Source organism: Marasmius oreades, chromosome 2 (assembly GCF_018924745.1).
Source record: "Marasmius oreades isolate 03SP1 chromosome 2, whole genome shotgun sequence".
NCBI lineage: Eukaryota > Fungi > Basidiomycota > Agaricomycetes > Agaricales > Marasmiaceae > Marasmius > Marasmius oreades.
The window spans coordinates 3,538,715-3,556,254 of record NC_057324.1 but is presented as its reverse complement, the minus strand read 5'-3'; the positions used below and the strand labels follow the sequence as shown (position 1 = coordinate 3,556,254).

At 48.1% G+C, this 17,540-nt stretch overlaps 9 protein-coding genes across 9 annotated transcripts; 6 read left to right on the top strand and 3 right to left on the bottom strand.

Moving 5' to 3' along the window:
* Positions 1–61: 61 nt before the first annotated feature.
* E1B28_004912 (uncharacterized protein) lies at positions 62–1,830 on the bottom strand. Its single transcript, XM_043149439.1, has 5 exons — positions 1,769–1,830; positions 1,706–1,719; positions 1,445–1,645; positions 869–1,398; positions 62–813 (listed from the first exon to the last, which is right to left on the bottom strand). Exons 1-5 carry the CDS (start codon positions 1,812–1,814, stop codon positions 135–137), a joined length of 1,470 nt encoding a protein of 489 aa, XP_043014045.1. The 5' UTR covers positions 1,815–1,830; the 3' UTR covers positions 62–134.
* A 698-nt stretch (positions 1,831–2,528) lies between these two features.
* E1B28_004910 (uncharacterized protein) lies at positions 2,529–6,858 on the top strand. The gene is made up of 8 exons (XM_043149438.1): positions 2,529–2,644; positions 2,694–2,800; positions 2,864–3,173; positions 3,226–3,524; positions 3,569–4,775; positions 4,831–5,122; positions 5,192–6,418; positions 6,475–6,858. Exons 1-6 carry the CDS (start codon positions 2,601–2,603, stop codon positions 5,111–5,113), a joined length of 2,250 nt encoding a protein of 749 aa, XP_043014043.1. The 5' UTR covers positions 2,529–2,600; the 3' UTR covers positions 5,114–5,122; positions 5,192–6,418; positions 6,475–6,858.
* On the bottom strand, positions 5,124–6,257 carry E1B28_004911 (uncharacterized protein). Its single transcript, XM_043149437.1, has 3 exons — positions 5,917–6,257; positions 5,535–5,862; positions 5,124–5,484 (listed from the first exon to the last, which is right to left on the bottom strand). Exons 1-3 carry the CDS (start codon positions 6,235–6,237, stop codon positions 5,297–5,299), a joined length of 837 nt encoding a protein of 278 aa, XP_043014044.1. The 5' UTR covers positions 6,238–6,257; the 3' UTR covers positions 5,124–5,296.
* Positions 6,859–7,010: 152 nt separating the features above from the next.
* E1B28_004909 (uncharacterized protein) lies at positions 7,011–7,313 on the top strand (the record flags this gene model as incomplete). The annotated part of the gene is made up of 2 exons (XM_043149436.1): positions 7,011–7,142; positions 7,233–7,313. 2 exons carry the CDS (start codon positions 7,011–7,013, stop codon positions 7,311–7,313), a joined length of 213 nt encoding a protein of 70 aa, XP_043014042.1.
* A 61-nt stretch (positions 7,314–7,374) lies between these two features.
* Positions 7,375–11,248, top strand: E1B28_004908 (uncharacterized protein; the record flags this gene model as incomplete). The annotated part of the gene is made up of 3 exons (XM_043149435.1): positions 7,375–7,770; positions 7,820–9,503; positions 9,558–11,248. The coding sequence occupies 3 exons, from the start codon at positions 7,375–7,377 to the stop codon at positions 11,246–11,248; spliced, it is 3,771 nt and encodes a 1,256-aa protein (XP_043014041.1).
* Positions 11,249–12,458: 1,210 nt separating this feature from the next.
* On the top strand, positions 12,459–13,836 carry E1B28_004907 (uncharacterized protein; the record flags this gene model as incomplete). Its single annotated transcript, XM_043149434.1, has 3 exons — positions 12,459–12,468; positions 12,738–13,439; positions 13,493–13,836. The coding sequence occupies 3 exons, from the start codon at positions 12,459–12,461 to the stop codon at positions 13,834–13,836; spliced, it is 1,056 nt and encodes a 351-aa protein (XP_043014040.1).
* A 135-nt stretch (positions 13,837–13,971) lies between these two features.
* On the top strand, positions 13,972–14,562 carry E1B28_004906 (uncharacterized protein; the record flags this gene model as incomplete). The annotated part of the gene is made up of 2 exons (XM_043149433.1): positions 13,972–14,328; positions 14,383–14,562. 2 exons carry the CDS (start codon positions 13,972–13,974, stop codon positions 14,560–14,562), a joined length of 537 nt encoding a protein of 178 aa, XP_043014039.1.
* A 33-nt stretch (positions 14,563–14,595) lies between these two features.
* E1B28_004905 (uncharacterized protein) lies at positions 14,596–14,919 on the top strand (the record flags this gene model as incomplete). Its single annotated transcript, XM_043149432.1, has 1 exon — positions 14,596–14,919. One exon carries the CDS (start codon positions 14,596–14,598, stop codon positions 14,917–14,919), a length of 324 nt encoding a protein of 107 aa, XP_043014038.1.
* A 1,345-nt stretch (positions 14,920–16,264) lies between these two features.
* On the bottom strand, positions 16,265–17,309 carry E1B28_004904 (uncharacterized protein; the record flags this gene model as incomplete). Its single annotated transcript, XM_043149431.1, has 4 exons — positions 16,265–16,597; positions 16,649–16,839; positions 16,899–17,026; positions 17,122–17,309. The coding sequence occupies 4 exons, from the start codon at positions 17,307–17,309 to the stop codon at positions 16,265–16,267; spliced, it is 840 nt and encodes a 279-aa protein (XP_043014037.1).
* Positions 17,310–17,540: the final 231 nt, after the last annotated feature.

Sequence of the window (17,540 nt, the reverse complement as noted above, 5' to 3'; positions counted from 1 at the left end):
TGGTTTATCCACTTGAATCATATAAGTCTATGCACCTGATTGCATTATGATGGACACCCTTTCCATTCAAAACACAATGACTGGAGAGCAGCTGGGATTAATAAGTAATATGAGGGTATAAGTTTAAACCGTATTCAATTCAAGGGAATATCAACAGTAGGCCCAAGATCGTCATCATCACCATCCGAATCCTCGTGTCCATTATTCCTTTCCTTCTCAACTGGCGGTGGGGGAGGCACTTCGATGCTTGACGGAGTAATCGCTCTCTTTATTGAATCTGGCGAGGGCGGTTTCGACTCCTCCGTAATCCCCAAAGGCGAAGGTGACGGGACACCTTCATTTTGTACAGTCACAGGCGAGGTTGTAGGCGAAGGGAACTTGAAGTCTCGATTCATCGTTCCACTTCTAGATTTCCTTTTATTGGCTGTGGAAGTTACCATTGTTTCGGAGGAGGTCAGATCGACTTCCTCTCCCTCAACATCAGCAATTTGAGTTTCGGCCAGTTCTTCTGCGATCGGTTGACCTGTTAGTGTGTGTCCTCGGGTGGTGTCGATCTGACTAGCACGAGGGGTCGAGCCAGGGCTTTGTGATTGTCCGACAAATGTGGTGTTTGTTGGAGAGGTAGATGCGTTTCGTGCGGGCGGGGGCATCGATGCTCGTGACGGACTGTGGGATTTCGATGCAGACTCAGTTTGGTTGGGTTGAGTTGGAGAGGTTGGAGTACGAGCGGACATAGACTGTGGGCGGAAGGTATGTGTAGAGGCGTTGGGAGGTGGATCAGCCCCGAGATAATACTGTGCAATCGCGACCATCCTGCAGGTGATGTCAAATTCAATGAACGATGGGAGGACAAGAGCTTTCAAACAACCTTTTCTCAGAATGGCAAGCCAAAATCCAATCGGGTGTCGCTACTGGAATACTGAGTTGGAGTGCTCTTTGATATTCTACCCCAGGAGCCCCACTCGCGTTCCCGTTTGCTTGTGCACCGTTGGGTGTAGCTGCTGGAGTGGTGCAAATGAAATGGGTCGTGTCGATCTGTATCTTGTCACTCCACTTCGCCCCCATTTCACTTAATGCCGTCTTTGCGTTCTCCAAAAGCACTTCGTCCTCAACATTACCGAAGCAGACTGAGATACCAGAAGTATCGGTCATAGTATGGGTCCTGACGCGAATGACATTGGAAGGGTAGGTGCCAGCTGTGGTGCGCAAGATGAGCTGAAAGGTGTACTCGGAATTGATCTCAAGACCGGAGAGCTTCGTAGATGTGTTTGTCATTGGGGATGGAATCGATGCTAGACGTTGACCATTTCGGTAAATGTCCAACGAACGGAGCTTTGCTGTGGCGAGCTGTAACGGAGGCCATTCGAGCGTCACTGAGGTTTGGGTAACGTTTCGTAACTGGAGTATATAAGTATAAACAGATGGGGTTGGGTGCTGTACTCACCTGAAGATTGGGCGTTGTCGGTATCTCCACGCCAAACGCATCTACAATCTCCTTCTGCAAAGCCCAAAATTCCGCGTCTCGACGTTTCTCCTCTGCATGATTCTGATGCACTGCTATATTGACGATGGATCCTGTCGAAGCTCCTGGTGGCAATAATATTGAGGGAAACTCGATAAGGTGTGCGCGTTCCCCGAGCAAAATCTGTCGGAATTGTAAATAAATTTAAATTTCGGATAATTTTATGTGCTCGAGAATTCCTACAGCCATGCCAGCATCTACCGAGACGGTCAGTAATAGTATCAAAAGCAAACATCATGGACGCACCAAGCTTGCCAACAGTGAAGGTGAAGCTGTCTTGAGACTTGCTCATCGTGGTCAACGGTAAGTTATGAACGCGTTTCTCAACGGACTATGAAGGCAAGTTACACCTAAAGAGGAAGCCATTTCACACGCTGGTTTGCCAACTCAAATACTTTGGGGTCTACCTTTGAGAAGATATATGGTATTCAAATCAAAGAAATCTTTCGATAGCAACAATTGCCCTTTTCTCAACAACGTTAACGCTCCCTACGCGATGATACGGTTGCCGGCGAGATTCTTGAGGCTCGCCCCAGGGCCTACGGCCTTTGGATGACCAAACTGCCGCTCAAGCTTCAACTTATTTGAAGTCTCCTCTGACCAGGCTGCAATCCCTGGCATCTATACCCGCTCCAGGAATCCCCGGGTGGTCGCTCAAATGTGCAGGTGAGCATAGGTGGCCAGGCGAAGGAAGCCGATGGATATAGACCACACACAGTCCACCACATTCAATCTAGCTATAGCGTCGATCGAGATACTACTTTCGATATCAATTGAATCTCAACCGCACAAATCCGACAGACAAACGACGCTGTCTTGATGATTGAGTTTCTCGTTACTGTTTTGTCTTCGAAGCCACTATAATTACGATATTACACGATTTTTCATTTAGTCGGTAAGTACTGGAGGAGCCTGTCCGTGAAACTTTCCCTTTTCCAGTATCACTGTCAATCCAAGTGTTTTGACAATCGAGTGTTACGCGTCGCGTCGCGTCAACCGCGTGACAGCGACTTTGACCCTGTGCCACCCACCATCACCTTTACCATCTGAGACGACAACAACATCGACGACGACGAAGATGAAATCAAGTAAAGCAGACTCTGAGTCCACGGCACTCAGCGGGTACTACCCTCGATTGTGCAACAAGAGTCGCTGCTCACTGTCGTGCTAGATTACAACAGGTGTTTCGTACAATGACGTTCGATGCTCAAAAGCAGTTTCTAGAGAACGAGTTGCGGGATATTCTTTCAGAGGGTGACTACGAGAAGCTAACTCAGTGTAAGTATCATTTTACGTCAGAAGGGATGGTATGAAACGTCGCATCATTCTTCACGTTTGCAGGTTTATCCCGTCCAAAGAGCAAAGCCGAAGGTCACTCACCTTACCTCGGCCTCCGAAGGAAAAAGGCAGAAATCAACGTTCTTCTTGTTGATCTCAAATCTCCCTCGCCTGTCTCTTCGTTTCATGCGAAGAGAGATATATTGGAAGAGGTTATCGTTAGTCTCACGAATTGGTTCGAAGAGATCTGGCAAACGGTATACGAGTGGAAGTCAGGCTTTGAAGACGCTCACAGGTGTTTACTGTATGCTCGGGATGTCTTGGAGAAAATCAGGCAGCTGGATCTAGACTCGACTGGGGTTAGCGGCATAAGGTACGTACGACCTTAGTTCGCGTTCTTCTTCAGCATCTACTCTTCACCCTAGCTGCCGATGTACAGTAATGTCCTATCCGTTAACCTTTAACATCAAGAACAACAAAGGCAAGATCATCAAGAACTTCAGCGGAAAATCAATGAACATTAGAAACGCGGATAAGATTCTTTTGTGGTTGTGGCGAGAGTTGTTTGTATCTCTTTCGGTAGCGAGGAGCAAGTCGGACTCCGATATACCCGTTGTCAAGAAGCAGATTATGAACATGCTGCTGGATGTTGAAGAGGCCATGGGCGGACCGAACGTGTTGGAGAGGATTCTTCATGGTGGCGGCAGTGACCAGATTGAAGACGGTCAGGATTCTTCGATATTGCGGATCCAGCTAATTCTTCCACAGAAGCTTTTAATCCGTTCGAAGAGGACGAGTGGCAGGATGAAAGTGATGACGAAGACGATGAGGATCTTGAAGACGACGAAGATGAGGACGACCTGGACGATGATAGTGATACTTCCTCTTACGACGGCGATTACGACCCCTGTGACTGTTCTCTCCATGCCTCACACTGGTCCAATAGGTTTAACCATCAACGATTGATCCTTCGTGACGCCATTCACGACCGTCTTGTCGAAATCTTCTCGGTCTCCCCATCCCTAGAGCTGTATCGCATCGTCGTTTCGATCTCTCCAGAACTCCCTAACAAATCAGGGAAAGATTTACTGGAAACCCTGTCCAAAATTGCTTGTGCGTCTTCCTCGACTTTTGCTGCAGCCTTGGAGATATATGGCTCGTTGGGAGAAGTCCACAAAGTCATGGGTTTACTTGAAACACATACACACCTTTTGCGACCATGCGACACGAATGCCTACCAAATTGCTACGAGGGCGTTGGCTGCTTCTTCTATAACTGGTCTTCCTTCCGCTTTCCCCACTGGAGAACCAAATAATGATATAAACAGGAAGGCCGACCCCAACTGTAAACAATTACTCGCGCTCAAAATCGTCGAAACACAGCTCCAGGAGCTAACTCATACGATCCATCTTGGTGTTCTGTCATGTTTTCACAAAATTCAAGATCCCACAAAACTACATGAGTTGAAGGAGATAAGTCGTTTACCCTACAATTCGGCACGACGTGCTTCAAGAGTCGAGGAATGGGTGGAAACGATTGAGACGCCGCCATCTGGAGGGGGTGGGATGAACCCAATGACTTTTGCTGCGTTCGTCATGGGAATGGGAGGTTTGGGTTTGCCTTTTGGAGGTATGGGAGGTATGGGAGAGGACGAAGATGAGGATGCGGACCTTGTCACTTTGTTGGATCAGCTGGACAGTCGCGAAGGGGGCGAGGACTATATGTATTTGAAGGAGGAATATTCGCCGGATTGGGCTGACAGATTCGAAGGATGGATAGACATTGCCGGTGTGTCGGGGTTGAACAAGATTGTTTTTCAAACGTCTGGATCCGGCAGTGGTGCTGATGCTGGTGCTAGTGGGAGTACCACCACTGTAATTGGTGGTCAGGCATTGTTGCAGAGCTTGTATGTGAAGATGGTGGAAGACATGCCGTGGTTGAAGGCGAAAGATATTGTAGATGAATTGATTTCTCGGTACGTTTTTTTTTCGGTCCTCTCAATGGACTGAACTTACAACTGCGAAAACCAGTCTCCGTGATCGACCCGCCAAAGCTCATATATTGGCAGCGTTGGAAGCCTTGGGCCGCTTTGCAAAGTTGCAACGAAGCAACATCACGGTCAAAACGGAGAAGAAGAAGCGGAATGAACAGAAGCACAAACAGCAATCGGGGTCTTCATCTACCGTTAATGGCGTCCCAATCACAGCTTTCGGTGGGCATCAGTTCACCTTTGGGACCATAGGTGCAACTTCTACGTCATCTGGTTTCATGCACGCGATACATACTATTGGCGGATTGGATGATGTTGATTGAATTTTTCTTGTGCGTCGTATATGTTTGGACTGTTGTATCCACATACTTATATTTGCGTCCTCTCTTTTCTTGCGACAGCAGAAGCGCAACCAACCTCGATGATGAACCCCCAGAGATTACAATGGTGATACACTGATGTACATTTGACTATTCGGTCCTTTCGAATTATGATAATGTTGCAATTTACACATCCACATCCTTGAAAGCCGTTTTGAAAACGTCGTAGTTCCCATAGCCGTTGTCTGGATGGCTGTAGACCGCAAATGTGACGTTTCGGAACCAACCGTTGAATTCCTTTTCGAGAAGGATGGACATCATCTCTTTAGCAACTTGTTGCGGAGGACATCCATATGCACCACATCCTATTGCACCTACAATAATTCTCAGTCGGCATGCATGCCTATGGGAAAACAGAACACACCAAGGACAACATACTCCCTCCCATTTCGTGCTGCCATCCTGTATATTAGTCGTATCTTCCCTCTCAAATCGCTCAGCTGGTCCTCTCTGGCGAACCGCTTCCTATCATTTGTCAACTCTGGACCTCGAGGAGCGGCAACAGTGATGACACCGACAACACATCGGTCTTCTTCCGGCAGGTCTACGCAGCCATGATCTAGATCGTCTTTGAAGACTGCGATACCTGGTGAAAAGACTCCAGCGACGCTTCCCGGACCGGTATTTGGCCATGGGTAGTACCTCGGTTTCAGGGTCTTGAACAGAGTTGAAGAATAGCAAAGGGCCTCTTCCTAAGATAATCATAATCGAGCTCTGACACCGCGAAATGAAGCAGAACGCCCCACCTGTGTCTTGCTCAATGTCCGATCCCATCTTCCACCAGGCAGCTGGTCGCTTGCTAGATTAAGTACAGCAGTTTTACCGTTTATTGCTTCTGGGAACCGTTTAATGATGTTTCTGGCGGCAGTGAACGAGTCTGAGTTGACGACTTCGACTGGGCTTGGTGGGTGATTAGGACATGAAGCTGGATCGAGAGCGGGGAGTTGGCTGTCGATGAAAGTAGAGTCTAGAGTAGCTCCTTGGTTACAATATTGAGCCGTTATGGCTTCTGAGCGAGATATTGTGTCTTGAGAAATTTCATACCGCTTTGCTAGGTCTGGAGTCATGGCAAAGCGCGGGGCCGTGATTCTCACGTGCACCTCGAAGTTGACCTTGCCTCACCATCTTCCGAAGTGTTACCACTATCGTCTCATACTCTTACGTGCGCCGCCGAACACCTCCGAACAAGGAGGGAATAAGGACTATATGAATCTGAGTTGGGGGAATATTTTCGCAATAAGGAAGAAGGTGTGTTATTTATGTACGCGATTTACCTTATAAGGTTGTAAAATAAATTCGTACAGCTCGGTCCTTTTCGGGTCTTCCGATGGCACAGAGCATTGTCACCGCGCCCACCAACACATGAGAATAGGATTCTCAAAGTCATGCGTTACATGGAAAGAAACCGTGATGGTCTCTATTACACTGCGGGCAAAACCCCGCTCGTAAGCCATGGCTTACGAGTTTAACTCGTTAGCCATGCGGTGACCTGTTCGGTAACCAGTTCGGTAACCACGTCGTAAGCCAGCGCGATTGATGCGGATTAGATCAAGTTAATTTGTATTCATCATCTTCCCTAATTATCCACCCGTTTCAATGAAAGGTAGTATTTCTAACAAAGGTAGTACAATGCTATGATAGATATAGGAAACAACGAAGTAAGTAGTAAGAGCGTAATATACGAGAGATCTGGGATTTAAAAAATCCGGAAAAAAAAAGATAAAATGTCAGATACCGCATGTCAAACTCGTCCCCTGGGCCTCGAGGCGTGCTCATTGTTCTTTGTTCTCCACCGTCTACTTCTTGCTGATTTAGCCTTACTCGAGAACCTTCCTAAACAATGGCCACAGCTTCTGGTTCCAGAACGCAGCCGGTTCCGGTGTCTGGTTCTGATGATGAGGAGAATGAGAGGCAAAGGAGGAAGTATCAATTGTTCTCCAAGGAAATCGAAAAAGAAGCGAAGGGAACCAAGGTATGGAATAGAGTTACAATAAACTTGTAGAGGCTGAACACAGTATGGGATATAGTCGGTTTTTGAACTACACATTTGCGCTTTGATGAGGATCAACTCCCTGGAATCCGTACGAATCGGTCCTTCAAGGAAGGCGAGGAGGGACTTCAAAGAGGTGAAGAAGAAGATTAAACACTACTTGGAAGGTAGAACGAAGAACTTCTCTTAAGTACATGGAAACTTGAAGGAACGGATGGACGATCTACGTTCAGAGCTGAGTACGATTCAGCATCGTGCAGAAGAGATGAAGAGGATAGGGGAAGGAGCATTGAAGGCAATTGCTGTGGGCATGGCAAGCACTGGGTTATCTGAATTTGTCCCCGACCTCAATGCACCTGCAGAGGATGAGTGGAACGTTTTGCATAGGGGCATAGCAATCAAAACGTTTCAAGACGGGATGTTGGTGGGAGGAGGTTACGACGAATGGGCACCGTTAGAGGATAAGTACGAAAACAACTCTTGGATGGCATCAATCTACAACAACTACATCTTCCATTATATCCGGGGGAAAGTCAAACGGGAACTCAACAATCCAGGAGTTTTGCAGGAAGACAGAGAGCTAGATAAGGTAAAGAAGAGCCAAGCAAAGGTCAGTGAAAGATATACTTTGGAATACACAGACTGACCTTTCTCGGTAGGTCGCCGAACGGCGTACAGCTATTTTAAGGAAGTTGGGTCATAGCAATGATGTGCAGGACCTTTTCAGGACGGTTAACTGCATTTCCGATACTGAGGAGCTACCTGACGGCAGCTTAAAGGTGTTGGCAAAGCCGGACAGGTGTTCACTGTTGAGTGAGTTGGCAGGGGTGCTAGACGAGGTGCGAGAGGGTAACGGCCAGCCTCAAGCTAAGGAAGGGGGTCAGAAAGGTCGCAGGACGCCAAGAAAGGGCAACTTACCACATAAACACGTGTGGGAAGAACTTCCTTCGCACCCTTCTGAGATCGTGTATCCAAAAGCCGGTACCGTTCCGATGGACTACTTCAATGCGGAATTTTTTAATTCCTTATCCGTAGAACAGTGGGCACCCTACAGCCAATCTCCATATATAGCGTTGCCCCCTGATCTCAGTGTTGAGGAATTTTTGAACGAAGAAAGTCCCCATCCTTTCAAGAAGATGAAACAAGACCAATTCATGAAAGCTTATGGCAATGCGGTCTTGAAGCGATACAACTTCCCTTCAATGGCGGAAATCAAGGCAGCAAGGAAGGCAGAGAGAGAGAATAGATGGAAGAAAAAGGAGCATGTCAAGAAGGCTAATCGAATGCGCAGGAAAATGAATAGGAAGGTTCGTGATTCGTCGAGTAGCGACGAATCGGACGGTGAAGAAGAGGAAAAGGAGGGGGATGATGCAGATGATGAGCCTGAAGACATTCCAGAGCAAGAAGGGGTATTCACTTCTGTGATGGACCTAGAGAAGGATGCGGAAGCCCCTGCACATCTGAGGTGGCGAGGCGAGAATATCTTGCACTTTGCGGACAACGAGATTGGTTGGGAATGGTTCCGGACACCAGAAGGGAAGATTATACGTCAAGGCATTCGTGGTTCTATCCCTCGCGTTGTTGAAGGCGAGGAGGTGCGCTTTCTTAGCACGGAAGGCCCTAAGGAAACCCGGCCACGACCAAGAGACAAAACAGATGAATTTGTTGGACCCATAAGAGTTGCCTTCAGCGGCCAACATCTCTGCTATTATGCAGATATGGGAGATCAGTATGAGTGGTGGGAGAACGAGAAGGCTGAAGTGGTGTTCGAGGGGAAGCTCGGCCAGCAGCAACATGTCCTCGTTAAGCCAAGTAATATAGAAGTAGTGTTCACCAGCGTCGGTGGCTATCACGACGAACCTCCCAACAACTACGACTTCAAGAAGTTGGAGCGCCAGCTGATGCCGGCTCGTCAAAAGATGAACGGTGTGGTTGTTCTATACTATCACCATCGAAGGCTCAGATACCAGTGGTGGAGAAAGATGGATGGGCAAGTCGTGCGAGAGGGTATCGAAGGTTCGGTGCCATTCAAGTGCAAAGGAGACGAAGTTGTATTCCCTCGGAGTGACGCCATGAACCAACGAGAACTACCGATAGGGGATAAGAAAGGACACCATGGCCCTATCGAGTTTCTGTTGAAGAGGGATTGTATCCCAATACTTTACTACGCTGACCTCAAGAAAGACTATGAATGGGTTGAGGATCGTGGTGAGAAACGGATTATATACGCAGGGAAACGGGGCTCCTGGCGCCATAGACTCTTGGACCCAGTTGAGAGGTGGATAGATGTGGTTCAAGTTGAGGATAATGGAGAGATGGAAGTGGATCCTGAGAATGGTCCAGGTAAGACATTAGCTTGAAGAGGGATGTGAAAGGCGACTTACTAACATGGGCCAGAGATTGTATTTTGCTCAGACAGCGGTCATCAAACGTGCACGCTGTACGAATGCGACGAAGATCCTTTCCAGGTATACGTGACCGTCGACCTCTCGCAGGAAGTTATGTGGGAATGGCACCATTGGGAGATGGGGGATTCACCGGCGGATATTCGCAGGCAAGGCCCTGTTTGCTCGATCCCTAATGTCATTCATGCAACGAAGCTAGTATACATCCAGCCTCAAGACTACAACCCATCCAATAAGACGACGTGTAAGGAAGTCTGGCGTACGTGGTCGGTGGATGGTAGACTGGGCCCGTGGAAATGGAAGTGGAAAGGTCGAGACCTGTCTATTTGTTGGGAGGTGAATTCCGTTGAAATGATAGAAAGGTGGTTTGAACCTCTTTCGAGGGCAATTATCTGGGAAGGGACTTGGGGGACTTCAGAGGTGGAACTGGATCGCAAAACACGCGAGGTCCATTTCACCAACGACCAACTTCAACATACCGTGATAGAGCCACCACCTCCAACGCCACCGCCGCCACCACCACCCGGTCCTACAGCACCAGCACCTCCTGGTCCTCCACCACCACCCAGCGGTCCACCAACTTCTGGTCCTGCTGGTCCAAGTTCCACCCAGCCACCTCATTTGAGTGCATCTACAGGCCAACCTTTGTACCTTGCGAGGCCATACATCTGCAAGAATTCCGAAACTCCTCAAAATCCCAATTGGCCACATGAGGGCCACGAGATTTACCGTACCGTGATCAGCTCTGAGGGAACGGAATGGTGGTATACCCTTCATGGCGGTCTCCTGTCTGTGGGGCCGATAGGAGTAGGATGGGAGCAACTAAGCGACAGAGAGATGATCTTCTTGGCAACGCCACCTGGATATATTGAGGCACAGGGCCCTCAGATGCAGCTAACAGAATCCCAACGACGGGTGGAGGAGGTTATGTGGAAAGCTGCTGAGGATATGAAGAAAGATAGAAATGAATGGAAGGTGATAAAGGGAATGAATGACGGAAAGCTGGTTTGGGGTCTATATAGCATGAGAGCAAACCGAGAAGTGTGGTTGGAGGAGGGCGGTAGGGAGGTAGTGCGGCAGGGATACTATGGAAGAACTGCAATCATTACTCCTGACTGGAGGGTTTATTGGAAACCTTCTCTAGCAAATGAGATATGGCTCTTCAATTATCGAGGCACCAGGATGTCGCATATTGTGTTCCATGAGGGAGGGGAGCAGTGGGTAGACCGAAACGGAAACCGGATCTTCGAGAGTGGACAGTGGATCGATAATTGCTTCATCGGCAACCACAACAGCACCCTCGAGCTTATCCAAGTCCCTGCAGGTTATATTCACCGACAGAACACTACGCAACCACCTGAGGCAGCACAACAGGATGAAGACCGAGAAAAAACGCCAACTCAGGGTGGAGCGACGGTAACAGCCAGTGCAACTGCTTGGTCGGAGACAGGTGCTCAAAGAGGTGGACGGAGAGGTAAAAAGAAAGGGCGTGGGGGAAGTCGATCTTCGTCCCAAGCTTCATCCCAGGCTTCTGCACCCCCTGGACAGTATATCCCTGGCAGTAGCTCCAACCGAAGGTCAGGCAGCATTGCATCGATTATGTCGCAGGGTTCCAGCCGATCGTTCGCTGGACAGCGTAGTCACAGAGTAAGGGAAAGTCAGAACCCGTACGCAGGAGAGTGAACTTATAGGAACACTTACGACAATACACAAATACGCTCAAATGTATCACCTAATTTATTCCGGCCAGGTGCCGCTCAATCAGACGATGATTGTTCTGTGGACGTTTCTGCTCGCATCGAGGCTTGAAAAACCTCTCAGAAAAATAACTTGGTACTCGTATTTGAGAGCCTCGCAGCGGTTCTACCGGCCAACCGAAGAAGGCGTGGAGAATCCAACTTCCTTGACCACAGAAGAGGTAGCGATGGCAAAACAAATTTGAAGACCTAAATTCTGGTGGTAAGTATTGACCGAAAGGCGAATTCGAGGAGAAGCATACCTGGGTGATCTTGTTCTCTGCAAGTGCGGACAACCTTCGAGGTGTACTGAGGCTTCACGATTCCGAAGCCCACCAAACTTAATTAGCAGGCTAGGACTCAAGACATCATTCCTTCCACCATCTCATCGAGGTCGTTCGTTCGCGGTACTTTGTTTTCCTGGGTGATTAGAGGTTATCATCATGACCTAGAAGCTGCATCATTAGATAAGTTCCGGCCACGACTGGTGGATAGAACCCGACTTACTATTCGAATATAGGGGATCCTAGGCCTGGAGGCACAAGAACGACGGGGAGTGGGCGACGTTGACCTCTCGAAACTTGAGGAATCTAGCTTGAAGTATGAGTCTGACTGCCGACTGCAGAAGGCTTACAGAATTTCCTCGACCGCAGAAGAGGTACTATTAGAGAAGGAACCTGAGCATCGAAAATCCCCTGGTTAGGATGGGTTGAGACATAAAGTTGTTCTTCTTTAAGGTCAGTTACAGTTTCGGAAAACAGCACATTTGAGGTACTTACCATTCGTTTATCTCCTAGCACTATATCTTGAGGCCACCAACGACGACAATAGCACAACGTTGACCTAAGAGGATGCTGCACCTCAATCTCTACCATAGCGGAGATCGAGGTGAGTTGCTAAGGGCAGATGCGTGAGAAAATAGAACCGGTGACGGCTGTGTGCGGAACCAAACAACAGCTTTGACCTCCCAGCCTGACTCTGAACGACCATGACCTCCACTTCGGTAGAGTTGGTGTGGAATCTTCTCTAGGTCGATTGCACGCGTTCTAGTCAACTCTTCCAATCATTCTCTACCTATTTTGTGAGTAAGTCTCCTCGCTGTCACGTCTTGCGTTGAACTAACTCCTGCACAGATATTCTTTTCTTCTTTTGTGGCGATGGCGCAAGGTAAGACATCTCTTTTGAACTTTCTCTTCTCTTTCAATCGATACTCCTCTTCGGTCGAGTATCAATATTTTCAGCTCCTCTGTGGAAGAGTTGAATTGTTGAATTTGCCTTTTCTCTTCTCTTTCAATTGATGCTCCTCTGCAGTTGAGTATCGACATTTTCAGCTCCTCTATGGAAGAGTTGAATTTGCCTGAACATCTTTTTTTCTAAGTCGATGCTCCTCCGTCGAGTATCCATCTTTTAGAACATATTTTCTCACAATGTCACAGATTTCACAACCAATTCCTGGCCGTTGGACTCCCATGAAGGTCAGGTCGGAGCGATATACGAAAAGGAGCGTGTTTTCGTCACCACGCCCAACGCTGAAGTCATTTTCGACCCTTTACGCGGCGTCTGTTCTGTTCATCTCAGAAAGAATAACCACTTTGGCCTCGAGGACCCACTCTATTTCCCTCAGCCATTCAGCCTTGCTCATCCCCATCTCGCCTTCATTTCTCTTCCATCCACCGATCACGCCGGCATTTTTTTCCTATGCTGGTGTCTTCCAACCCACAATGATTTTGAATGGGTCAATCCTGAAGATGAATCTGGATCCTCGACTGGGCTGGGTCGATTCAAAAAGGACCTTCTTGTCAAACTTCATGATACTGTCTCCAGGCTCAACGATCGTTTGGCCAGAATGGACACTTCGCACTCCTGTCTGACCCAGGACAAGTACATGAAGAACTACGATTGCAGTCTTCCCTGGCTACTGGCCCAACTGAACTGTCCTTGTAGTTTTACTCGGGCTCTACGCACCTTCGGGTTGATCCAGCGCATCTGTCTGGAGCATGATGGCCATGCCGAATGGTTGGTCAACTATGCACATCGTTGGGAACATTCGGGTATAATACAGACTGGACTTGAGCCCGCTCGCATCGTCGGTGCCCTTGCAGGCAATTTAGAGTTGACACAGCATCTTTTTAACTTAGGTACGACTTGAGTTCAATATCCTCAGTCTCAGCACATTCAAAGTCTCTTTCAGGTATTCCGGTTTGGCTGGTGCGAGAGTTGAAAGAAAAAGGTCCCGACCTACGAGTTCTGAGGTGGATAGATACTCCTGATGCGGTAGAGAGTCTCTCCCTTCGAATGGGGGGTTTCCAGCTCTCCTTTGAAGAAAGTAATCCACCAAACCCCGTCATATGGATGGGCAAAATCAGCATTTCAAATTTCGATTGCTATCAGAAAATGTTGTTGGAACTTCGAAAAGCCGCGATGGCTCATCTTTACGAAGAGGAAACACCTGAAACAGAAGTCAATGCGGAGGCCTCGTCATCATCGACGGCTCTACAAGCTTCGACTTCATTGGCGACGGACATCCATGAGTAACTTCAGCTACCTTTACTGAGTCTCTATTGACCTATTCTCCTTGTAGGTCCAAAGAAACGACGTCGCATAGAAGTTAAAGCTCCTCCACCCCCTCCGACTACCCGCGTCAAGTTTAAGGAAGTGGAGGCTAATATCATGCCTCAATGTTTAGCCCCATGGAAACAGGCATCCGAGCGCGTAGGAGAACATTTCAATCCCAACGCTTACCGTAATCCGCTGGGCTATTTCCTCCCAGATCCTCAGATGATCGCTGTCTGTGGTCTGGAGAGTGGCAACTACAGCACACGGACAGCCTACATCACAGTGTGGCTCAAACTTCGTCACGTTCTTTGCTACCGTCTTCGAACATCTTCCGTTACTCCACTTGGACCCTCCCATTGGCGAACAGTTTTAGGAATCGAGAAGATGGCTTTTAAGGAGAAAAAGGCGGCGAAACAAAAAGCGGAAGTAGAGGAAATGTTGATGGAAATCTTGAAGAACGCTGGAAACACGGTTCGTCCTCATCACTCCCATTAAACAGCTTCAAGTAGGCTAACCTGTCTACAGATGTCGGTCGATTTGGATCGTTTAGACACCGCAAAGGTTGAATGGAACGGATCGCCTCTCGAGGTTTCCACAGCTCCCACAGCCAAGTTGAAGGAGATCTTGTGGGAGTTGTTCAAGCTCGGTTTCCGGTACGAGCTTCTCATGATGGATCGCCGATTCTACGGTGGTTTAAAGCCATGAGAGGAACGAGAGCCAGAGCTAATGGTTCCCTTGATGAGGCATTGGAAAGGGTCATTCATTCCTGCTGACCTTAGCGAAGGAAGAACAGGTTTTGCGTCTGTGGATCTGCTTGAACGTCGAATGGCGATCTTCGGGTTCCTTCTTGCAATGGATGAATGGAAGGATGCCGGCAAACTCCCTCCATCTCTCCAACTGGGTTCCGCGATCCGGAAGCGAATCAATGTGAACGTTACAGTAACCTCTGAGACCACCACTCGCGAAGTTGACGAGATTGAATACATTGTCGCCCGTCATTATATTTCCTGCTTTGCGACAATGTTTGGACGTGCGCCTACTCTCCCCCATCGCCTATCGTAATTGTTTTGTACAGTATAACGCGCTCAATCTTGACACCATTTTTTGCCTATTGCCCATACGCGCAAGTCAGATCTCAAATTAAAATACATTCACATTCATTGAACTTCAAGCAAAGCATAACGCGAAAGCATAACATGCAATGACAGACCACAAGGTAAGTCTTTGTCCCTCACTCATCCTTGACTTCTTCAATTAACTGTTTGATTCTGTCTACAGCTCCGTCGACGGTTTCCGGTGAACATTCATATCGTTCTATGTGTTCTACGCCGCCTTCCGCCCGAGTATTTTAGCAGACATAACCCAGGATGTAAAAACGAAACGTACAAGCACATTCGAGCGCAGATACACGGAAACCAGCCAGTTTCAGTCTCAGATGTAACAACGACTCTAAACAGTTGTTCATAAGGTAAAGACTGTCGAATGAAACTTTTCTGACTCACCTACACGATTGACCCAATGGACTTGCACCTTATATGCCTCCGTCAACTCCGTTTCATCCATCTTACACTTCCTCCGGTGTTCCTTCAATCGGCGTTCCAGACTATTCGTTCTCCCCGCCTTCACCAACGCCTCCTTCCCCACCAAAACATATATCCAGCCTTTTGTGTCGCTGGCTGAGATATCCTGAGCTCTCCGAGCCTCGTATCTTACTTGGAGGGTGTTCATGGTATGTGGATGGGTTTAATGAGTTAGGTTACTGCTTTTGGCCAGCACAGCCACACCAAACATCAGCAAAATGACATAATGCTTTTCGCCTTTTTTAGACTTTTTTCGGCTTTTTTGATGGCAGGCAAGTCACAAGACGCTTTTCATTACGTTTTTAACTATATATAGATAAGAAAAGCCGTAATTACTCTGTAATTCTATTTACTTCTATTTGCACGTGCACACTCAGAACCGACTTGTCCCAAAAAGGACATAGATTGCGGCTTGTCGGCTTTTCCGTATTTTTGGTGGGGAAAAAGCCAAAAAAAGCCAGACAAGCCGGTACTGTATGTTTACTGATGAACCTTCCCTTCCACCATCACAGAGGCCGCGCGCGGTTATAATCGCTCCTCATCCTATCTCGTCTTCGGTATGTTCTTATAGCATATTCACAGAGTTACTCACAAGCCTTGAAGAAGGAAGACACGACTCAATACATACCAAGGAAGCCAAAAACAACCCAACTACGAACCAGCGCAACGATACAACGTGTAACGAGGGCGAGCGGAAAGAAGTAGGGACTGGGTAACGAATCTGAGGTACAGTAAGCGCACCCGGTACGCTATTAAACATCTTTTTTCGTGTAACACTATTCTTATCTGTTTTCCTGCAATACAAGGTCTTACCAAACCCAAGGATCTTACATATGTTGCGACGCCGTGGAGAAGTGGCGACTACATTCCATCTCTCCCCATCGCTCTTTTTCTTTCTTGGACGCAGGCTCTATGGAATCAGACTTCAGCATGGGTGAGATGTGTTCCAGCCCGTCTGAGGCAGCACCAAGAAAGACACGAGAGAGATCATCTTCGTCGCTATCACCAGCGTCTTCTAACTGCCCCAAACTGCGATTAATGACTATCTGGGTCGTTTCGAAGATCTCAGGAATCCGAACCTCCTGTAGCCGGGCGAAAGCCCACGAAGCAGCTCTCGCTGTGCGGAGCAAAGATGACCTCCGAAGTCCGAACTGTTGTACCTACGCTTAAACTGTGTTCAGGTCAACTTCCACTGGTACCGTTCTCCAAACTTTTACACCATTTCCGACCCTCAGGAATTTTCCTGTGGAACCGCCGTCCCCCACTACTGTCTTCACGATCACTTCTACTTCTTTGAGTACTACGTCCGAAAACGGATCACCGGTGGTGAAAAGCATCCCAGTCACTTTGACGTTGACCAGCACATTCCCTACGAGTGTAGCAACAGGAACAAGATCAGATCCTAGCACATCCTCTAAGTAAGCATACGATATAACCACAGTCGCAGTGGTCGCAGCCTACTGATACTATTGCGTTTAAGGTCACCTGCCAAGGCAGTAATGATCGGTGGAATTGTTGGTAGAAGCGTCGAATAGTCAACATCCAGAGTTGTTCTGGGTACGTCCGTCGTCTTCCCTCCACCCCTCTCCCTGGGTGATCCTTACCATCAGCAATGATGGACTAGGCAATCCGTGGCTCCTCTGGTTCCTTTGGCATCGTGACCTCCTTGACCATGAAGACCTACGCCATTCCTCCCGCTGGAACCTTCCTCCAGTACACATGGGACATGGACGTCACAAACGCCACACATGTGTTCTCCTCATTCCAGACGTACACTACCGATCCAGTGCTTCCCAACACGTTCGGAGGTGAGCTATTCGTCCTGAAGGAAATAGCAAGAGGCCGAGTACTCGTTGTGTTGTTGGGAGTCATTACGGTGCAGTCGAGGAATACAATTGTACTGTGGCCAGCTCCAGCGTCTCTAGTGGAGTAGTGACCGGTACTGTAGTGACTTGTAATTGTCACCATCACCATGGTAACTGGAGGGTGCAGCTGCACAGTTGGTACTGCAACCACGACCACCGTTATCAATGGTTGCGATTGATGAGTCGTATCTTTGTCGGAAGCGTGTTCAAAGAGACCGTCAGGGAACTTTTTCATGAA